The sequence below is a fragment of the Tachypleus tridentatus genome, chromosome 8 (assembly GCF_004210375.1).
Source record: "Tachypleus tridentatus isolate NWPU-2018 chromosome 8, ASM421037v1, whole genome shotgun sequence".
Classification (NCBI taxonomy): Eukaryota; Metazoa; Arthropoda; class Merostomata; order Xiphosura; family Limulidae; genus Tachypleus; species Tachypleus tridentatus.
In genome coordinates, this window is record NC_134832.1 from 9726986 (window position 1) to 9747631 (window position 20646).

At 33.0% G+C, this 20646-nt stretch overlaps 1 protein-coding gene across 3 annotated transcripts in view; it reads right to left on the reverse strand.

Annotated features, from left to right (window-relative positions):
- The window catches only part of Cdc16 (cell division cycle protein 16), a 149799-nt gene that overhangs the window by 72066 nt on the left and 57087 nt on the right, over window positions 1-20646 (reverse strand). For all 3 annotated transcript variants that reach the window (XM_076517562.1, XM_076517561.1, XM_076517560.1), the window contains exons 7-9: window positions 15528-15622; window positions 12960-13093; window positions 7017-7096 (exon numbers count right to left, since the gene is read on the reverse strand). In XM_076517562.1, the coding sequence (XP_076373677.1) occupies window positions 7017-7096; window positions 12960-13093; window positions 15528-15622 (309 nt within the window). The remainder of the gene's footprint in view (window positions 1-7016; window positions 7097-12959; window positions 13094-15527; window positions 15623-20646) is intronic.

Below are 20646 nucleotides of genomic sequence, written 5' to 3' on the forward strand. Positions count from 1 at the left end.
TAAACTATTTCATCAAAAATCCAATGTAGCTAATAACACAGAAAAAGTAGCAAGTTATCAAATGTAACATAACTAAATTGACAGTGCTCAACATAAAGGTAATATCCTGTTAACACAAAATAAGAATACATTAAGTTGTGACACACCTCAAGAAATACTGATGAATTAATTACTCTTATAAAGAAAGAAATCAGACAACAATGAATGCAAGATAAAAAGCATTTACACAAAAGACTAGACGAAGTTGATAATTATCAAAATTAGCCATAACAGTCTGTCTAATTTCAGTAGTGAAAAACTATTCATTTCAGCAACCTGCCAAGATGTTTAAAATAAATGAAACATTAATTCAAAACATGTAAAAACTGAGTTTTGGATATTCTGAGAAGTGCTTGTTACAAAGGAAATTAGTGAACACTTGAAAAACACTAGACCTCTCATGGTACAATGTTGATGCCAGTAATGCATGTGTAAAGTCAAGGGTTAGTTGGATATGGATAAACCTAGGAAGTTTTTTATTTAACTGGCCCAGAGTTATATTTCTTGTAAGTTACAATCTTTTTGTACTAAGTACAAAATCAAGTGTATTATTGTGGTTCTAAAACTTTAAAAAACAAACTGTATAAGAGTTGGGTTGAAGTTATCACAAGTGGATCTCTTTAGCTTCCTCAAGAATTTACAGTCTTTTAAGTCTTTAGAAATGTGTAGCCTGGTCTTATGACCATGGAGAATTTTTTTGTATTCAACTTTCATGTAAGTAAATTAACCAATATCTAGAGGTATAGATTAGTAAATACAGAAATGTGTGGCGAGACTAGGATTAATTTTATTGAAGTACTAATAAAAAAAACATTTCAAGTACTTTAAGGCATACTGAAGAGTGTTGGTAAAAACAACTTATTTTGTTTGTAATGATTTAATGACATACCATTACTCTACATTGTCAAAGTAGTAATAACACTAAGTGTTTTATTTTATTTGAAAGTTTCTTCATAAGTCCTCAACTGTTATATACGTTCTTCAGATAGGAGACCTACATGTATATTCATGAGTACATATTCCAGTACTTAAACAAATGCTATTTATAACATGTCTTTCCAATGCCCATCACAGATTCAGAAGTATTCAGAATGATCATATTTATATTATCATAACAACCTACATTTCACACACCAGATACATCACTTTAAAGAAAAATATTAATAAAATGTCAATATTATAAACCATTTCATCAAAAGATAAAATATTTTTAAGACTCAATTTTATGCATTGTGTTGTGAAATACAGCATTCTGGTTGACTGGTTGATTTAGTGTTTCATGGCACAAAGCAGCAAGGCAATATGCACCAAACATTAGGTAAAAAGTTAAAAGTAAATTTAGTAAAATTCATAAAAGGATATTAAGGTAAAAAAAACAAAGTTCTAAAAAAACAACACTTAAATAACATAAAACTAATGTTTACATCTAGTCTACAACATTAAGAAAAAAACTACAGTAATTCAAGTTGTAAAGGACTTTCTCTGGCATAACAGTAATTATCATAAATTGCCAGGAAGACTAACAGGTAAGTGAAAAATCCACCGTCAATCACCTGAAGTTGGCCTTTCCAGTCCTGGTTCCGAGTTATTTGATGCTATGGCCATTTTCAAAAAAAAAAGTAATAGAAAGGTTTTAAAAGACATGTAACAAAATTATAATAATAACTCGCCAGGATGACTAACAAGTAGTTCAAACAGCAGCATTTAGTCACCTGAAGTTGGCCTTTCCAGTCCTGGTTTCGAGTTATTTTATGTTACGGCCAGTTTCTAATTTCAAATCAAACTAGATGAACTGTGATGTTTAAAAGGGAGACACATTAAACGAGTGTAATGTATAAATTAAAAACTTAAATAGCATTAAAAAGACTAATGGCCTTTAAAAAACTAAAAACATTACCTAGGTGGACAATGTCATAAAGAAAACAATGAGTTACAAAACTGTGACCAATGCCTAGTCTAGTTAGAACAACTTCCTCTTCAAATCCTTATGGAAGCAAGACAGCCAAAGTCCAATATAGGGTTTCATTTGGAATAGCTTCTTTGCGCATTGCTCACTCCAAGTCGACTGCCAGCTGGCACAGAGCCGAGCCTTGAATACTGGACCATAGTCCATGTATGGAACAGGCACAGCAGTGATAGTGCCAGAGCAGATAGGCTTAGCTGCTGTGTCATTGAGCTTATTCCCACGAATACCAATGTGGCCCAGTATCCAGAAAAACTGGATAGAAGTAGATGTTAAAGAGAAATGGGCTACTTGGTTTTGAATATCGGCGAGAACAGGGTGTGAACCAACTTGAAGCAATTCCAGGGCCAGTAGAGAACTAAGTGAGTCACTATAAATAGTACAGTTTGAGTACTGCTTAATGGCCATGTAACCCATACAAATGAAGGTCTCATAAAATGCAGTACCTCATGTTGTATCATGTGCCTTCTCAATATCAAAGAATATTGATACAAGATGTCGTCATTTGAGAAAAGCTTCTCTGATTGATGTATCAAGCCAAATCAAGTGGTCCACAGTGGAGCACTGTCGTCGGAACCCACACTGAACACTGGGTGGGTGAGAAGAGGTTGTTTGATTGGAGGAACCAAACAAGACGAGCATTAACCATCCTCTCTGAGGTCTTACAGAGATAGTTCGTCAAAGCACTTGATACATCACTTTAAAAAACTAGGCATCAGGAAAAACATTCTCCTGCCAGATCCGGTTGAAAACAATCAGAAGGACATCAAGAGAAGCAGGAGATAGATGGTGCAGCATGTCATAATGAATATCATCAGGTCCAACAGACGTACTGGCAGACCGACGAAGGGCCATTTTTAGTTCCACCAGGGTAAAGGGACAATTATAGTCACAGAAACAATCAGCTTGAAAGGAAAGAAGTGATCGCTCTGCCTGAGTCTTGATGGCTAAAAAGGTGGAAGAAGAAGCAGAAGTGCTAGTTACCCAGCAAAAGCTTTCACCTATAGTATCGGTGATGCTCGAGGTATCAGCTACTTCCTGTCTACCAGAGAGCAAGATCAAGAGGGGGGGGCAGAATTATATTGCCCACTGACCTTTCGATTCTTGTTCCATGTGACTTTGGAACTGGTGGTAGAAGATATGCCTGTTGTGAACTTAATCCAAGACACATTCTGGCTTTGCCGTCTTACCAAGCATGTGCACAGGCCCACAGGAAAGTAATGAAGTTCGAGAGAGTGGGATATCCACAGAAAGTATCCCAGGCCCATTTTTGAGCCTTCTGTGCCATGTGGCAGACAGGATTCCACCACAGATGAGGATATAGTGGAAAATGTGTCGAGGTTTTAGGAATACATTGAGCAGCTGCTTCTATAATACAGTCAGTTACTGCTGCCACACAGTCGTCTACTGATGGCTTACAGACAATGGCAGGATCAAGTTTTGCCCGAGCAGTGAAAGAGGGCCAGTATGCCTGATCCAGCTTCAACGAGGCAGTGATCATTTTCCTATAATCTTGAGAGAATAGTGAAGGAGAGCAAATTGAGAGATCAATAGCAGTAAAGGACTTTACTGCTTACATGCCTTGGTGCATGGAAATAAGTACAAGTACCAGTACTAAAAAGGGAAAGGTTATGGCCAGAGAGCATATGCCCTCCTATCAAATCAGCACTTTCCCAGAGAGGATGATGTCCATTAAAGTCCCACAGGATCAAAAAAAGTAGACGGCAACTGTTCAATGAGAGCATCAAGGTCTGATTGATCATAGGTATCTCCAATTATCGAGCCTCAGGATAGGTAATGTTATGAATCATTATCAAACGCTGGACCTCTTTTTCTTCCAACCATTTAGGGCAAGATCATAAGTAGGACAGGTGAGAGCCATTGCAATTGATGCAATGAAGGTCTGTTTCACATTCGTAGGCATCATGGTCCTTTTCACTGCAACGAGCACACGTTGGAGAGGGTTTGGAGTGTATGGCCATGCTCTGCAATTAAGATAACCTGACTTGGACGTGGTGAAGTAAATGTCAAAATGAAGACATTGGTCGGCACCATAATTCCATCTTTGCGAGGAACTCCTTGGGTGGAGAAACCAGTGAGAATCTCAGACTCTGGGATGTACTTCAAATCCCTCTCAACAATAACACCTCATGATGAATTCAAAGTAGCATAAGGTGTAATCTCAATAGGTATATCCCCAATTGTCTTTGAATGCAAGAGGAATTCACTGTGTTGACATGTGGATGTTTTGACCAATATGTCACCAGATTGAAGCTTCTTTACTGACTTCGGAGAGCCAACAAGTCACTCTAGTCCCTTCTGAATGAAAAAGGGAGACATTTGCCCTAAAGGTTTGTCTGAAAGTCAGTGCAATATAAGAAAATGAGGTACAACAGGTGGTACGGATGATAGGGATTGCTGCTCAGAATCTTCAAGGTGTGGTCGTTTACCCATAGACTGTTTTTTCACTATTTTATTTAAATTTTTATTTTGATAATCAATAATGAAGAAAGGAATATTTCAGTACCCACAAACAAGGACACTGCAGCAATGCCAGGGTTTTGTGAGCACCATACCCAAACACCAACATCAGATACAATTTCCACAACACCTGTTGAGAACATCCAACACTGATAGTTGGTTGACCCTAGCCCGAGTGGACCAGCTGATTGACCCAAGGGGGGGCCACCCTTAGGCTGCCCATCTACAAGAATTCTAAGCCAAAGTGGTGCACCCCTCAACCACCTGGATCCTCTCCTCCCCTTCACAGGTTGCCACGCACAGCAAACAGGTTAACTGAAAGAACAGATCCTTCCCTGGGAGGTCCCCTCACCACGTACAGGAATCCATACCAAGGGGACAGTATTCTGATTAAAAAAGTTGTTTCCAAGACTTACAGCACATCAGGTGTTATTTTTAAACTCTTTGAATTCACAAGCAGTAGAAGTTAACACTTTCCAAAATGAAAACATATTTCTGATAAATATTTAACTCCACTCACAAAAAGCTTTTATTGACTTATATTGCCCTTTACAGGTGCAAAGATTTGCTCACTGCTCACCTATCCTAATGCTTACCCATATGAGACATCTGCAATCTATTATGCAAATGATCATGTGGCAACTCTCCACCAATAAGAATGTAACAAAACTCCTATCATCACTAGGTCTCTCTTCCATACAACTCAAAATCATTGAGATTGGGCAGAAACTGTTTATAGGTCTTAAAGATATTCAAAACCAAAACCACACAGAAGCTAAGAATACATAAATTGCACACAATCATAACTTTCTAATGAAATTCTGTTAAATAAAGTATCTGCTATTTTAAAGCATCAAGATTAGAAAAAATAAAATAAAAACAGAAAATAGGTACAAACTTTGTTTATGAAACAACAATGGTTCCAAAAGTATTAAACTATACATTTAAATCCTCTCAGTTAACTTTGCTTTTTGATCCATGACATATCTAGAATCTTGTATGTAGTACCTGATGTATGAACCATCTATCAGTCTTGAGATATCCTTTCCACAAGATCTGGATGGACATACAGGGACAAACTGAGATGAATTGTTCTGTAGCAAAGGAATAATTAATACAAGTTTTCTTCAAATTATCCTTTAACTTATAGAACCCCTGGCCAGGAGTTGGAACAAAGAAAATGTGAGAAAATGAACAACCACAATCTCTGATAAACATACATGACTGTTTCAATTTAAGATTGATGTGAATGTTCAATTTAGTTATTTTTAAACACGATAGTTTAATGCAGGTTTGTTTACATAATTGTGTACAAATCATATAACTTAACTATTGTGAGCTAGTGCTCTTTGTATTATTGCATCATAATATCTTGTAGTGTGTAGAACATTCTAGGCCTTGGTCAGCCTGTAGATACACACAAAGAACATTGATTAAGTAAGACAGGGTTAGTAAGATATAGTTAGATCTGAAATGTCTGATTTCAAGTTTAGCCATAACGAGTATTTAGTGGCAATTTCTAAAGTAAAATTATCACAGATTGTACTGTAATAACAGAAAATGAAATAAATAATTTGTCTTTTCAATTGTGTACTCAAGTAAATAAACCAGGTCATGTGGACCTTTGAAGAGACAATTATTCAAAGCCTTGGAGACAGATGTGGTAATCAACAGTGTAATGAATATTTGAATATGCATTTGTTTTGTTTTAATTTACTATTTCAAAACAAGTGAACTGTCTTACTGTTTGTTTATTGTTGAAATTTATTGCCAACACCTACTGAAAAATATCTGGCTCATACATATATATATATATAACCTGACAATCTCCAAGTGATAGGATCTGATGTAAAATTGAAAGGTCTGCAGGATAACGAGATAAAAAATGCCATCAAAATATAGAACTGGTGTTGAGTGACTATAAATAAATGAAAAGATGTACATTTGCAGACAAAAAAGAGAAACCCAATTAATATGTCAAGAGGTATATGTAATGAAAAGAAAATTGGTTGAAGTATGTCACAATAAAAATGTAAATTCATACAAGAAAAGGCACTAAATGACCATAATACAAGATTAAAATGAAAACCAATGCCATTAAATACAGAATGTTTAAAGGGCACAAAAAAGGATGTGTTTCACAAAACATCCCCAGGTTTTCTGTTACAAAATATACAACAAATATTGTATGGTATTTATATTGATATTTTCATACACCTAAAAGAAATAATTTGTATCGTAACTACAGTTAGATTATTTAATCAGTGTAACATATTACCTATAAGCAGCAATTACATCAGTTAGTGTCACATAAACTAATCAATTAATCAAATACTACAAATGAATTGATTAACTGAAATAGTATTTTCAGGTTTGTTGTTTTTGACTATACCAAGAATTTTAAAGAAATTACAGTTAAATAAATCTATAACAAAAATAATCAAATTAAAATTAAAGTCCTAAATTATAATCATTTTTTATTATACCAAATAGTTAAGCCATCAAAATGAAACTCCAAAGACTGTGTTCTCACCATTGGACTTCTGCAGTTCCATTAAACATGATATATGAATTGGCAAGCATCCACTATGGAAAGAATCCTTGTTTAAAACTCTGAAAAGCAGATATAAATCACTAGCATTTATTAACTACATTCTATTGAGTTGTTTAATTCCTGTTCAGCTTGGGCAAGAACAAACACTATTGCATTTTTAATACACTGTGACAAAAATATAATAAAAATTTAATCCACAAATATGATACATGAAGTGGTTTAGTCTCAGCTGGTAAAGCATGCAATTCATTTAGATTATATATCTCTTATGTTTTCCCTTATTTTCAAACACAAACAACTAAAACATTATAGAGGATAACCAAATGCAACCTTTTCTTCAGTTAAAATCAGACTGTGTTCTGCCACTTTTTTAAGAAACAAAATCAACACCTTTTTACTTTTCTGTAATTTTATTAAAATATATATAACTATCTGGAGACAGCTTCTTTCTGAGGTCTTATACATTAAACAAGCTTTGTTGGAAACATAGTTTTGGTTTTCATGTATAATCTTATTTCATTTATTAAGTGAGAAAAATGGGGCATACAATTCTTCTTATTCAACATTTACACCAATCTCATATCCTTACTCAATACCACATATTTTTCTCAATTTTTCTTTGGTCATCTTATATAAACAATTTTACAGCTACAGCACAAAGAGAAAATCAGTACAAAACCAACAAATGTAAATGTGTTTATGATACACCAATACATTAGAGCCTCTTAGTAGACTGGTGAATGGCAACTGAAAAGAGGTGAAAACTCCAGACACAGGAAATCACCCAATGATGCAAGTATTGTGATACAAATGTGTTGGATCCCAGCCTAAAAGATCTTCAGAGGCTGGGACAAAATGAGGCAAGACTAATATGGTGGAATGAGTCACAAAACAGTACATGGTAAAATTCATTCACACATGAGAAAGCAAGATGAACCTAAGAACTAGTAAAAACAGACACTACTGATTCTCATAAAAAGGTAAGATCCTATCTCATACAGGATAGGAAAAATAATCAAGACCAAAATAGTTGTATAATGAAGAAACAGAGATGAAAAAACAACAACATCAGATTACCAACTTGGGCAGCCCTATGATAGGGAACATGGGAAGTGTCCAAGATTTAAACATCTAAACAAAGGTGACCACTAGCAAGGAGAGATGTTTTAAAAGATAAATGGTACAAAAAGCAGAAAGTCAAAGGCATGAAGGTCCCAATCATAAAAAGGCCTTATAAAGATCTGTGAGAACAGTTAAAAACAAAGGATTATTGCTTGGTAAGAGGTGAAATAGCAGCTTGCAATGTTTGAGACAGACAGATATTAGTTGAAAAGCCAGATAAAGAAAAATGTAAGGTACGGAAGAGTAATATAACTAACTAATGACAGCAGCAATGAGAGATAGCCCATTTACAATGATTGAGGGAAAAAGTAGAAAGCCTACAAGAATGAGAGAGAAAATGGGTTACACTGCAGGAAAACCCTGGATGTCTCCCAAGAGACAAGTCCAATCCCAGACATTAAAACAAGGACAACATTTCATCATAAAAAACAGATGACTGAGGTTGACAGAGGTGGGACCTCCACAGACTAAGTGGTTCTCCAGTTGATAAACAAAGCAGAACGGGAAACTACAAATGCATCAGCAAAAGAGAAAAGCAACCAGAAGAACATGGCAAGGGGTGTCTCTAACAAAAGACAGAATGCAATGAAAAAGGTAAAGAGAAGGAAAAGATTTTATGAATCCCACCTGGCTCAGAGAATTGACAACCATAATAGTCAAGTTAGGGATAAGTATTGAAAAAAATAAAGTTTGGAAATTAGAGGAGTCACAAGACCATTGATTTGACAGGTCCCAAAATGGTAATAAATCCAACAATAAAACAAAGGATGTGAGGACCACTCTGTGGGTGGATCCAATAGATGCAACAAGAAATCTACCATGAGGTTCAGAGCTCCTGGAACAAAGCATGTTGTAAGATGAATATAATGATTGTAAGCCAAACAGAGGAAGTTCAGAGTATAAAAAACAAACAATAAGATCAGGTGCTTCCTAGTAGGTAGATGTAAGATATGACTGTAGAGACAAGAAACCTACTTGAAATAAAAATGTATCTCAAAACCTGTTAACTTGAAAACGAACTATGAAAATTGAAATGTTGTTATCTGCTTATCAATAAAAGTTTTAATACCCATACCAGAAGTTCTGAGATACAAATGACTGTAGAGTTACCACAAGAGGATCAAACAAGACAGAAAATTTGACATGCTCAAAAATCTGTAGTTATCTCCAGAACATAAATAACATTGAACATTCTTTCCAAGCTATACTCACAAGTAGCATGTACATTGTATAATTCAACAAAGTAATAAGCTTCATATTTACCAACTGATTTACTAATTTTTTGTGAGAATATTTATTCTGACATGGTTCAAAGGGCAATGAAACAAAAACATTTGAACATAAACAGATGTATTTGTTAGAAACATAAAGCTGTTTAGAATAAACAGATGGTTTCATGTTACAAATTAAGTCATTTTGGACAGAAAAAGACGGTAATTTGAATTTCTTTTTTTTTTTCTTTTAATTGCTTATGAGGTTGGTCAAATTGGCAAAGCTCATATCAGGGTACAGAAAATAGAAGATAAAATATAAAGATGTTGTTAAAAATAATATGATATAATTATTTAGGAGGTTTTAGAAATCATACAAATGAAATTTGAAAATTTTCAGATGAATAAAGTATTTTTTAATCTTAACATGAGAATCACTTTGCATTCAAACCAGTAAACTACTCAATTCATTCACAGACAAGTCTTTGTCAAAAATACTGAATTAAAAAATCTAATTTTTTATTTACAAAATTTTATTGAAAGCCTACTAAATTCGATGAAAACATATGTACTGTATTAAACATTATAGTATGGAAACTGCAATGAGTATAAAACATTTATGAGCTCAGTCAATTCAACTGAGATTGTGAAGAAAGAATTAAAAGATATTTGGAAAGCTTGACCAGCCAGCTTAAGCAAGATGCCTTCTGAAAAAAACAAACAAAATTAATGATTGCCAAAGCCAGTCATCTGTATAGGAATGTATGACTGAATTGAAAATATAAGGGGCTATCACCAAACCAAAGGATACATCCACTGTGGGAAAACCAGGGAATATGAAGGAAATGTCCAAAATGTTGACATTTGCCACCCACAGCCCATGAGAGTGGGCTCATTGCAGACTATGAAAACTGTCCTTCCAAAAATGATTCAGAGATTGTTGGATATTTGAGGACAACAAAAAGAAATAAAAGACCAAAGAGTAAAGTGAGAGACAGGTTCTAAAACCTCTAACAAAAAAAAAGATAATTTAGCATTCTTAAGATGCAAAGAATTAGCATGTATGTGTTTTCTTTTAGCAAAGCCACATTGGGCTATCTGCTGAGCCCACCAAGTGGAACTGAACCCCTAATCTTTGCATTGTAAATCCATAGACTTACCTCTGCACTAGTGGGGAGCACAGAGGATTAGTAAGAAAGGAATAAGAAAGTAGAAAAAATAAAGTAGAGAGAGGGACAATGAGAAAAACAAACAAGAAAATCAAAGGGATACTGCATAAGGGAGACCATAAATGTACAAAGTGAGCACTGATTGAACCAGAACCATGACGGGCTTTAAAAAATTGTCACTATTAACAAATAGAAGGCAACAAACAGAAGTGAGATAATGAGAAAAAGAGAGAGAGAACCTGGAATGATTCACAGGTATGGCTAGAAGAATGAGAAACCTGCACAAAATAGAGGCAAGAAACCAAAGAAAACTGTTGGTGAGCAACCTCCATTTGGGGTTCACAATAGTCAATCATGTCCCCAAAGTGCAGGGGCTGACACAGATCACAGAAATAATAGGAAGGTAGACATGCATCTGAAAGGAAAGCATCCTGATGAAAGAAATCTGAAAAACAAAGCAACCAGGTTAAAAGAGACATCAGAGGAAGAAATAGGAGTAAAAGTGAAAAACAAGTAGGTTCAAACATACACAACAAAATATTCCAGATCATGACAGAGAACCTCAGTGAGATGCAGAAGAGCTGAGATTTAATGAAGCTGGATAAAAATAAAGCATAAATGAGTAAACTGTTGAAAACAAAGGAGATAAAGAAGAAATAAGAGTACCCAATTGGACAGGAGAGATTCACAAGACTAAGTTAACTTGTATGGATATCAACTGCTCAGGCAGGAATATGAGTGAACTGATGGGTTCCAGAATGGAAATAAATGCAACAAGAAAAATAAACATAATGTAAGAAAAATCACAGCAAAGGGTGAGCAAAAATAAGAAAGTTGGAACTAAGTGAGAGTTAAAACATACAAAGCTTGACCAGCCAATCCAGGCAAAAAGCTTCCTGAAGAAGAACAGAAGTAGCATTGGATGACTACAAGCAAAGAAAAATGTATAAGTAATGATAGATTATAAAAATGGAGAGGGAAATAATTGTTCTCTTGCACACTACTAGAAAAACAGGGATTGGTTGTTGGTTTGGTGATCTATGGCACAAAGCATCTTGGCTATCCGCACCAAGCATTTGGTAAAAAGTTGAAATTAAAGTAAATTTAGTAAAATTCATAAAAGGAAATTAAGGTAAAACAAACAAAGTTTTTAAAAAACATAAATAGCATAAAAAGTGTTGAAAGTGTTGAACCCACATGAACTTGGAATCTCCTGTCCAATAAAAAAAAGTTTAATAAAAATGGGCAAATGGCCACGTAACCCATATATATGGAGGTCTCGCAAAATGCCATACCTCCATGTTGTATCATAAGCCTTCTCAATGTCAAAGAATATTGATACAAGTTGAATCAGGTGGTCCATGGTGGAGCGCTGTCATCGGAACCCACACTGGGCACTGGGTGGGTGAGAGGAGGTTGTTTGATTGGAGGAACCAAACGAGACGAGCATTAACAATCCTCTCTAAGGTCTTACAAATACAGCTCGTCAAAGCAATTGAATGGTATTGTAAATGTCATATATTTGATACATATTAACATTTAATTAACTTCTAATTAAAATGAAAATTTCTGGTTATTTGAAATTGTAATATGTAACATGCATGCCATAATAAATTGGAGACACATTGTAAATAAATTATAATACATAACATAGTTATGGATAGTTAGAAATAAGAAATATCAAGATATGAATTACTGAAACACAAAATTGAATAATTTCTATAAATAACAACTAAGAAAACATACAAACTGATTTAAAAACTATTACAAATATGGTGCTTTAAGTTTCAGGCTAATAATAAGGATCTCTGCATTAGAAGAAACAATTTTACAACATAAATTAATTGTAAATTGAAAATAGATCTTGTAATTCTTTGAAATTATCATTTTCATCAATTTAATTTATCAAATTAAATTTAGTTTTCAGAATTTAAAAGAAATGAACATGATTGGTTCCTGATCTTTAAAAAACAGCCAAACGTATAGAAGTACTAATCAGCAAGACTAATTATTTTGAATAAATCATAGTTTGGATACAGAAATTACCATAATATTTGTGTGAAAACTACATTTCTTCTTTATTTTAGAAAAATTCTCACTTCGTACTGTCCAAGTCATCATTCAATGAAACTGACCAGTTTTGCAATGACTCGTGAGTAGCAAAAACAGATCTGTCACATTATTTATACACCTTTGATTTGAATTATAAAATATACAAACTATGAGGAATGTGGAAAAACTAATCATCTGCAGTTTACATGATTTTTATCACAAAAGCTGAGCTGTAAAATTTCAAGTCCATATATTAATTCATACTATTAACTATGAATTTTTTTCCCATATAATCTTATTTGATTATATATGATAATCAAACATTAACCTCAGAAATTTAAAACAAATAAAATATAGTTTATACTTACAAAGATGTAATTTTAAAACATTGTTGGTAGTCACAGTTATAGTAGCAACGTTCAGCCTGGGCTGTTTTTATATCTAGGTTGTTCTCAAGACTTTCTAGTTGTGGAGGGAAAACTATTTTTGATGGCTTATCATACTAAAGAACAAATTAAATATATCTTGTTTTAACAATATACATACATTAACCTCTTGGTTTGTTAATAAGCATGTATTTTTAATAAAAACGCCTTTTCTTTCTTTACTTAGTGATCCCACAATCAATAAAAAAAGTCTTAGAAAGCATACAAGTATAGAAATATCAAATTAAACAAAATTTTAATATTACTATGCTGATAAACACTGTTATCAGCTTGTATAATTTAATTCAATTTTCAGTCATTATTTTATATAACTTCACCTGCCACTCATTAATATTATTTTCCTTCACTGGCTTTCAAGCACAGACATATATTTATCAAAATTGAAATAATGCACAAGAAATCAAATTTTTCTTTTTTCATCTAATGTTAACAGGTCTTGTAAAACTACTGTTGAACTAATTTAGGAAAAACTGAAAACAATGTGTTGTTATACATGTTGTCTTATGTTACCAAAACCAGTACTTACAACTATCTAACTCACCAAAGGATATCCAAGGAAAGATTAGAAAAAGCTGCTCTTACGTATCTTTCAGTGATAAAAGATTTATGAATATGAAGATCAAGATAGCAAAACTTCACAAAGGTCACAAATAAACTCAATTAAAAATTGTGATCAATATATTAATTGGTGAAGATAAGAAAGTAGCATCCAAAAAATATTAAAGGAAAAAAAACAATAACAACACCATAAAAGAACTTAGTTTTCTTCTGATTCCAATTTGACCACAATTTATCTATTGAGTAAGAAACCAAAGTATGGAAAGTAGCAAGAATTTTAGGATTCACACATATTCTGATTAATTTTTATGACAAACTTCACACTGTTTTACTGCTTTATTATTTGTGAAGCTATTTATATCAGATAAATGCATGCATGTTTTTATTTCAACTAGAAGATTAACTTCAAAATCTCTTCACTGAAGATTGCAAACATTTTGATAGCTATTTATTAGCTACAGTAACTGACAGTAAATGTATTACACACCATTACAAATACAATTTTTGTTGTTAAATGACTCTACATGTGTCATGTGTTACTGTTATGAACTTCTTTTCTATACTATCGCTTCAAGTTACCCGACAAGTCTTCAGGCATCCTCAGTAAATGTCTGAGATATGGTTTCTTTTATTATACTATTAAGCCATTTTTTGAAAGAATTATCACTATCTTGTTTTTAATTATTTGTTGAAATATTTTTTTCCCTTTATCAAACTTCTTGACTGTCAAGTAGGCATTCATCAGTATCAAGGTACGGATATGGGATTGCAGGTATATAACTTGGCATAAAGAGAAAAGTAGAGTCAATGAGGAAATGCAGTTGTAACACTAAACTATAAACACAAATGGTGTATGATCTTAGAAGAAAAAAATACTGTTAAAACTTGAGAAGAATCTTTTTGTTGGTGAAGTAAGCATAACTGGTACAAAAAACAATAATTTCAAATACAGCATTACTAGCCCAGTGATGTCTGAAAAAAATGTATTTCTGTGAAGCAGAGACTGTATGGTAAATATTTTAACTACATGTTCAAAGAAACAAAGAAATGTTATAAACTCAAAAGACTTCTGATAGCATGATGTATTCAGTGTATGAGAAATATTGTATCAGTTTGTGTTTTTAGTGTCCAAGTTATATTTAGTTTCAAGTGAAGAGCTACACAAACTATTATGATGCATTTCTCCCCTTATGTTTGTGCAAGTTTTAATGCTTTGTTCTGCTTTTTACCAGAAACATAACATTAAACTGGAACTATGTATACACACTAAATTTGTTTCCCTTCTTTCCAATTGCAGGTTACATCCAAATCTATAATCACAGACTGCCCCCACTTAAATAATGTTGATCATATATATTTCCTAGTCTACTTTCACAGGAACTATAAGATTATTAGATGACATGCACAATAATGTTAAACATAGAAGTTAAAAAAAAAAAAAAGAGTCCTGGATCTACAAATTGCAATTAAACAATCATAAATCAAAGTTCCTATTTTTTTTATAAATTCTTCAGGAAATGTAAAATTGAGTATTAAACTAATAATTTTGTGAATGAAATAAAACTGATCCACAGTTGTTGTTTTGGAATACTTTTTCTTTTCTGTTCTTTATTACAATTACTTAATTTATATTTTCTATTCATTTGTGGTTCTGTTCACTTGATGATTTTTTTTTTTAATGTGAACTTTTGTTTATTGTTACACTAGTTAATCATTAGTTAAGGATTATGAAACCAGACATCAGGCATACATTAACTGTCTTTAAAAATTAACTAAGTATCTGACACTCTTGATCTTAAAGATGCTTGTCCAGAAAAATGGAACATTTTTCAGCAACTGCTAGATGTAGATGACTTAACCAAATATTTGTAATATTATTAATCAGGTTAAAAATAAAAATATTATACATCTTGAAGTAACATGAGTATTTACCTTTTTGAGTTGGGTTTCATAAAGAAGTCTTATAAGTTTAGACTCCTCTTCACAGCACTGTTTTTCAAAGGGAAGAGACTCCATCAAAGCTTTTTCTGATAAATTAAACAATTATGGTTATATAAATCTTTCAAAAATCACAAGAACTGCATAAAACATATTTAATTATGGTGAATTGTGCATAAAGTTCACAACCAACTGTACAAAGTGAACTAATACAAGTTTTTTGTTTTTTTTACAACAATACCATTTAAAACGGCTTGATCATACATGTAACTAGTTTGATGTGAAAATCAAAACTAAAATGATTATGTGTAAATACACACACAACTTTTGGTGCTTTTCAACTTCTTCAAAACTAATCTGCAGCGAAGATAAAATCTACATAGAAGTGGACAAATAAAATTTAAAATGTGCAATAAATTTTTTGAGAAAAAATACTTCTAAAGCATAACTACAATACCTTAAGAAAGTTAGTTTTTTTTTTCCACAATTAAAAATAATATGTATAGATAACTGAAAAACAAATTTGAAACCATGGTAATATGACTGAAAATTAATGTTGAACTTATTAACTATTAGCACACCTACTGAAGAAAATGAGCAATTCTACAAGTAAGTTTAACATGTAAAGTGATCAAAGTTTGTCAACAGTCTTAAAATGTCATCTTTACTAAAGATAGTAAAAGTTCTTGATAAGCTTTTAGTCCACCATTAAGTTAACAGATCTCAACAAAAACAACACACCTTTAAGAGAGAATCCTTTAGGTCAAGCAACATATTACAGTGAAATTTACACAAAAATTACAAATAAATAATGCACAAGTTCAAATTCAATAAAATAAATATCCATGAAAAACATTTTTAGAATCTATAAATGCACCACAAATGCGAATGAGATGAACATCTCAAGAATGAAAATGAAACTTCTATAAATCCTGAAATTCAGTGTCTAAATTATTTCTCAAAAGTATTTTACATATAGGAACAATAAAGTATGGCCAAAAGTATGTGGACACCCAACCATCATACTCATATGTGCTTGTTGAACATCTCATTCCAAAACCATGAACATAAATATAGAGTTGGTCCCCCTTTGCTGTTATAACAGCCTCCAACTCTTCTACAAAGACTTTTCATTAGATTTTGGAACATGGGTGTGAGGATTCACTTCTATTCAGCCACAAGAGCATTAGTGAGGTCGGGCGAGAAGGCCTGGCTCACAGTCAGCATTCCAATTCGTTCCAAATGTGTTCAATGGGGTTGAGGTCAGAAATCTGTGCAGGCCGGTCAAGTTCTTCCACACCACCCTGAGAAAACCATGTCTTTATGGACCTCGCTTTGTGCACAGGGGCACTTTTATGCTGAAACGAAAAAGGGTCTTCCCCAAACTGTTGCCACAAACTATGCTGTAGAATTAAGACTTCCCTTCACTGGAACTAAAGACCCTAGCCCAAACCATTATTCCTCCTTCACAAAACTTTACAGTTGGAACTATGCATTCAGACAGGTAGCATTCTCCTGGCATCCACCAAACCCAGATTTGTCTGTCAGACTGTCAGATAGTGAAGTGTGATTCATCACTCCAGAGAATGTGTTTCTACTGCTCCAAAGTCTAATGGCAGTGTGCTTTACACCACTCCAACTAATGCTCGGCATTGCACCTGGTGATCTTAGGCTTGTGTGCAGCTGCTCAGCCACGGAAACCCATTTCATGAAGCTCTGTGGATAGACAATTTTTACACACTTCATCACTTGGTGGTCTTGTTCTGTAAGCTTGTGTGACCATCCACTTTGTGGCTGAGCTGTTGTTGCTCCTAGATGTTTCCACTTCACAATAACAGCATTTACAGGTGACCAGGGTAGAAATTTGATGAACTGACTTGTTGGAAAATTGGTATTCTATGACAGTGCCATGTTGAGCTCTTCAGTACAACCAATTCTACTGCCAATGTTTATTTACAGAGATTGCATGGCTGTATGTTTGAGTTCATGCACATGTTAGCAATGGGTGTAGCTGAAATAGCCAAACCCACTAATTAGAAGTAGTATCCACATACTTTTGACCATGTAGTGTATATGTATATATATTGAGACAAAAGAATGGTCACTTCATGTCAGAGATAAAAAAACAACAAATACCAACTTCAGAGTCATACTGTCTGTAACAAGCACCTGCTAGTTGATCAAGCACAAATCACAGACAAAAAAAAATAAAAATAAAAATTAAAATGCTAAATATTGGCTGGGATCTAGATGTAATACAGAATATAATTATACATTAGTAATGTGTTGAGTGAGATTGTGTTTTTTTTTGGTTTTTGTTTTAATTTAACACAAAGCTACTCAAGGGCTATCTGCATTAGCAGTTCCTAATTTAGGAGTGTAAGACATGAGGGAAGGCAGCTAGTCATCATCACCCACAGCCAACTCTTGGGTTACTCTTTTACCAACGAATAGTAGGATTGACCGTCACATTATAATAAACCCATGGCTGAAAGGGCGAGCATGTTTGGTGCAACGGAGATTCAAACCTGCAACCCTCCGATTACAAGTGAAATGCCTTAACCCACCTGGCCATGATGAGCCATTGAGTGAGATAATTGATATATTGTAAATATCTTAAATGATGCTTTTGCACTTTAAAATTTGTTTGTTGTTCCCTCATTTTATTAACTACATATACTTTATACTTCACCTAAATACAGATAAACAATTATGTTTATTTTATTATTTGTGTATGTTTCAGGACATTTCTCACCTCTTGATGTTTTTATGAATTTTTTTTTTATATTTTTACAATTAGTAGTATCTCCTATCATACTAGCTGTATTGAATGACCATGATGTATTGTTCATCTCTTATCACTGATGCAGTAGATTAAACTGATCATGTGACAGTTTCAATACTACAGCTTTTAACATGTTCTGTGTATCCTCATGAACCCTTTCAAGCCTTTAGTAAACATTATAAGTCTATATGTCTTTTGTAGACAAAAATAAAATTACTAATTAAGTATTTTTGTATTAAATACTTCAGCTGCAAAGTGGTTTTTATGTTAAGATTACAAATACCTTTTTTCTTCTGAAAATGATCAACATTGGCATAATCTCTAAACTTCCTATATAAATATCAAACATTTTGACCAACTTTGCAACCACCATAAAAATACTTTAAAGGTTAAAAAGTACAAAATAATGTTAGCAGTACTGTTCTACCCTATTTAGTATTGACCAAAAATTTCCAAAATAGTTCCTATGAGAGTTTCTACTTCTAGCCTTTTCATATCTATTTGCTATGTTTATTTTATTTTTAGTAGCTGATGTAGAAACCTGGTGATCATGATGCAATACAACATCACTTCTGCCATGAAACTGTTTACATGACACCATAATTGATAGTAAATGAGGTTGTTTGTGAAGTGCAATTAACTGAACTTTCCCACAGAGTTTATCATTACCCAAGCTCCAAGAATACAGTGGTAGAGGATTTATCAACTTGTTTATAGTACAGTGGTTACAATAAAATTGTCTAAAATAATAAATATGCAAGAAAATGTTTATTTTTTCTGGCTTCATGCAAAGTCTAGGCCAATCCAATAAACTTGGTAGATATTTGGATATTAGATATCCTTATGAGCAGGTCAAAATTTAGTGGTGTGTGCTTATGAACATATATAAATATAACTATTTACTCATCAATACTCAATCTTCAGTTATTTTTCTTAAGGCAAGTATAATAAATAAAAACTATGTTAAAAAACCAATGATTTCTAGCACTTACAATGTTTTCAACTGATTTCTACACAAGTCATACTTATTAAACCTTGCTGTAAACCTCATTTATTCTCTTAAGGGAAAAAACAAATTTTGTAGGTTTCAGGTATGAATTTAGGAAAAACAAAAAATTATCAAGTTACTCTACTGATACGTATAAAACCACTACATCTTACCTGGGTTCCTAAGTGTTTTATATGCAAGATTGAAAAAATCTCATTTCTGTTCAGAGCAACAGTTTAATTAAAAGACTTCCTGTATTTCCAGCACAAGTTTTCCATTCATGCCAATTACACACAACTGTCAGACATTAGTGTGAAACCTGCTCTTTCTATTAGTTATAAACATGCACTTAAAAGAAGTAGACAACAAATTTCAATAGAATCAAGTAGTAAGCACAGGCTACCCTCTTAGATTTAAAAATATATTGTTATCTCTGTAAATGAAAAATGTTTGAGGTTCTTATTTCATATTCTAGTTTGCACATGTCTGAAGGTTGCTTCTAATTTGTTATCCACTACAGACATTGTACATTACCATAATAAAATACATACTGAGCAATAAAAGACATTTCACATAACACACAAAAAACATATTTGGCATTGATTTTAAATATTTTCCTTTAAATTAAGAAGTTAAAACACATATATTAAAATCTGAATTATAAGCTATATCTCGATGCCAATGTTATTACATATGTGGATAATAATGGAAATTACTTAATTTCTGTATATAACTATCTAAAACACTAGCACACATAACCTTTGACCTGTACATAGAAAGAACATTAATATACTTTCAAACTTCTTTTGCAGCAAGTTTAGTCAAGCTCGTACTGATCATAAGACAGAGTAAGAAATCTGTTTTTAAAGTTTAAATGTGAAGAATGCCACTTGTACTGACCCAGTAAGAACTTATTAATTTTGAATTCAATTTTTCTCAAAATTCTAAATTCCATTAAGACCACAAAAAAATATGATTTTTCAACCTACTGTTTCTTCAATTAGCAAAAATATATTAAGAATTCAAAGCATCAATCTATCAGCAGAGCTCTAAAATTTCTTTACAACAGATCAGTCAATAAAATATTTCCTCTCAAACTATTGCACATATCTTGTGTTGAAACAAAGTTACTTCAGATCTGAAGGAGAGAATGATCTCTAACTATTGACCAATATGTATGTTGATGAAAAAATAAGGAGAAAATTTAATGGACTTTTACCACTAAAATGCACGTGCACAGAAGATTTGTCTGTTGACATCTTTTAGTTTTAATAATTGCAAATGTTGTTATTATAGTTGCAATATTTCTCTCTTGATTTATGTCATAAATATTTATATCA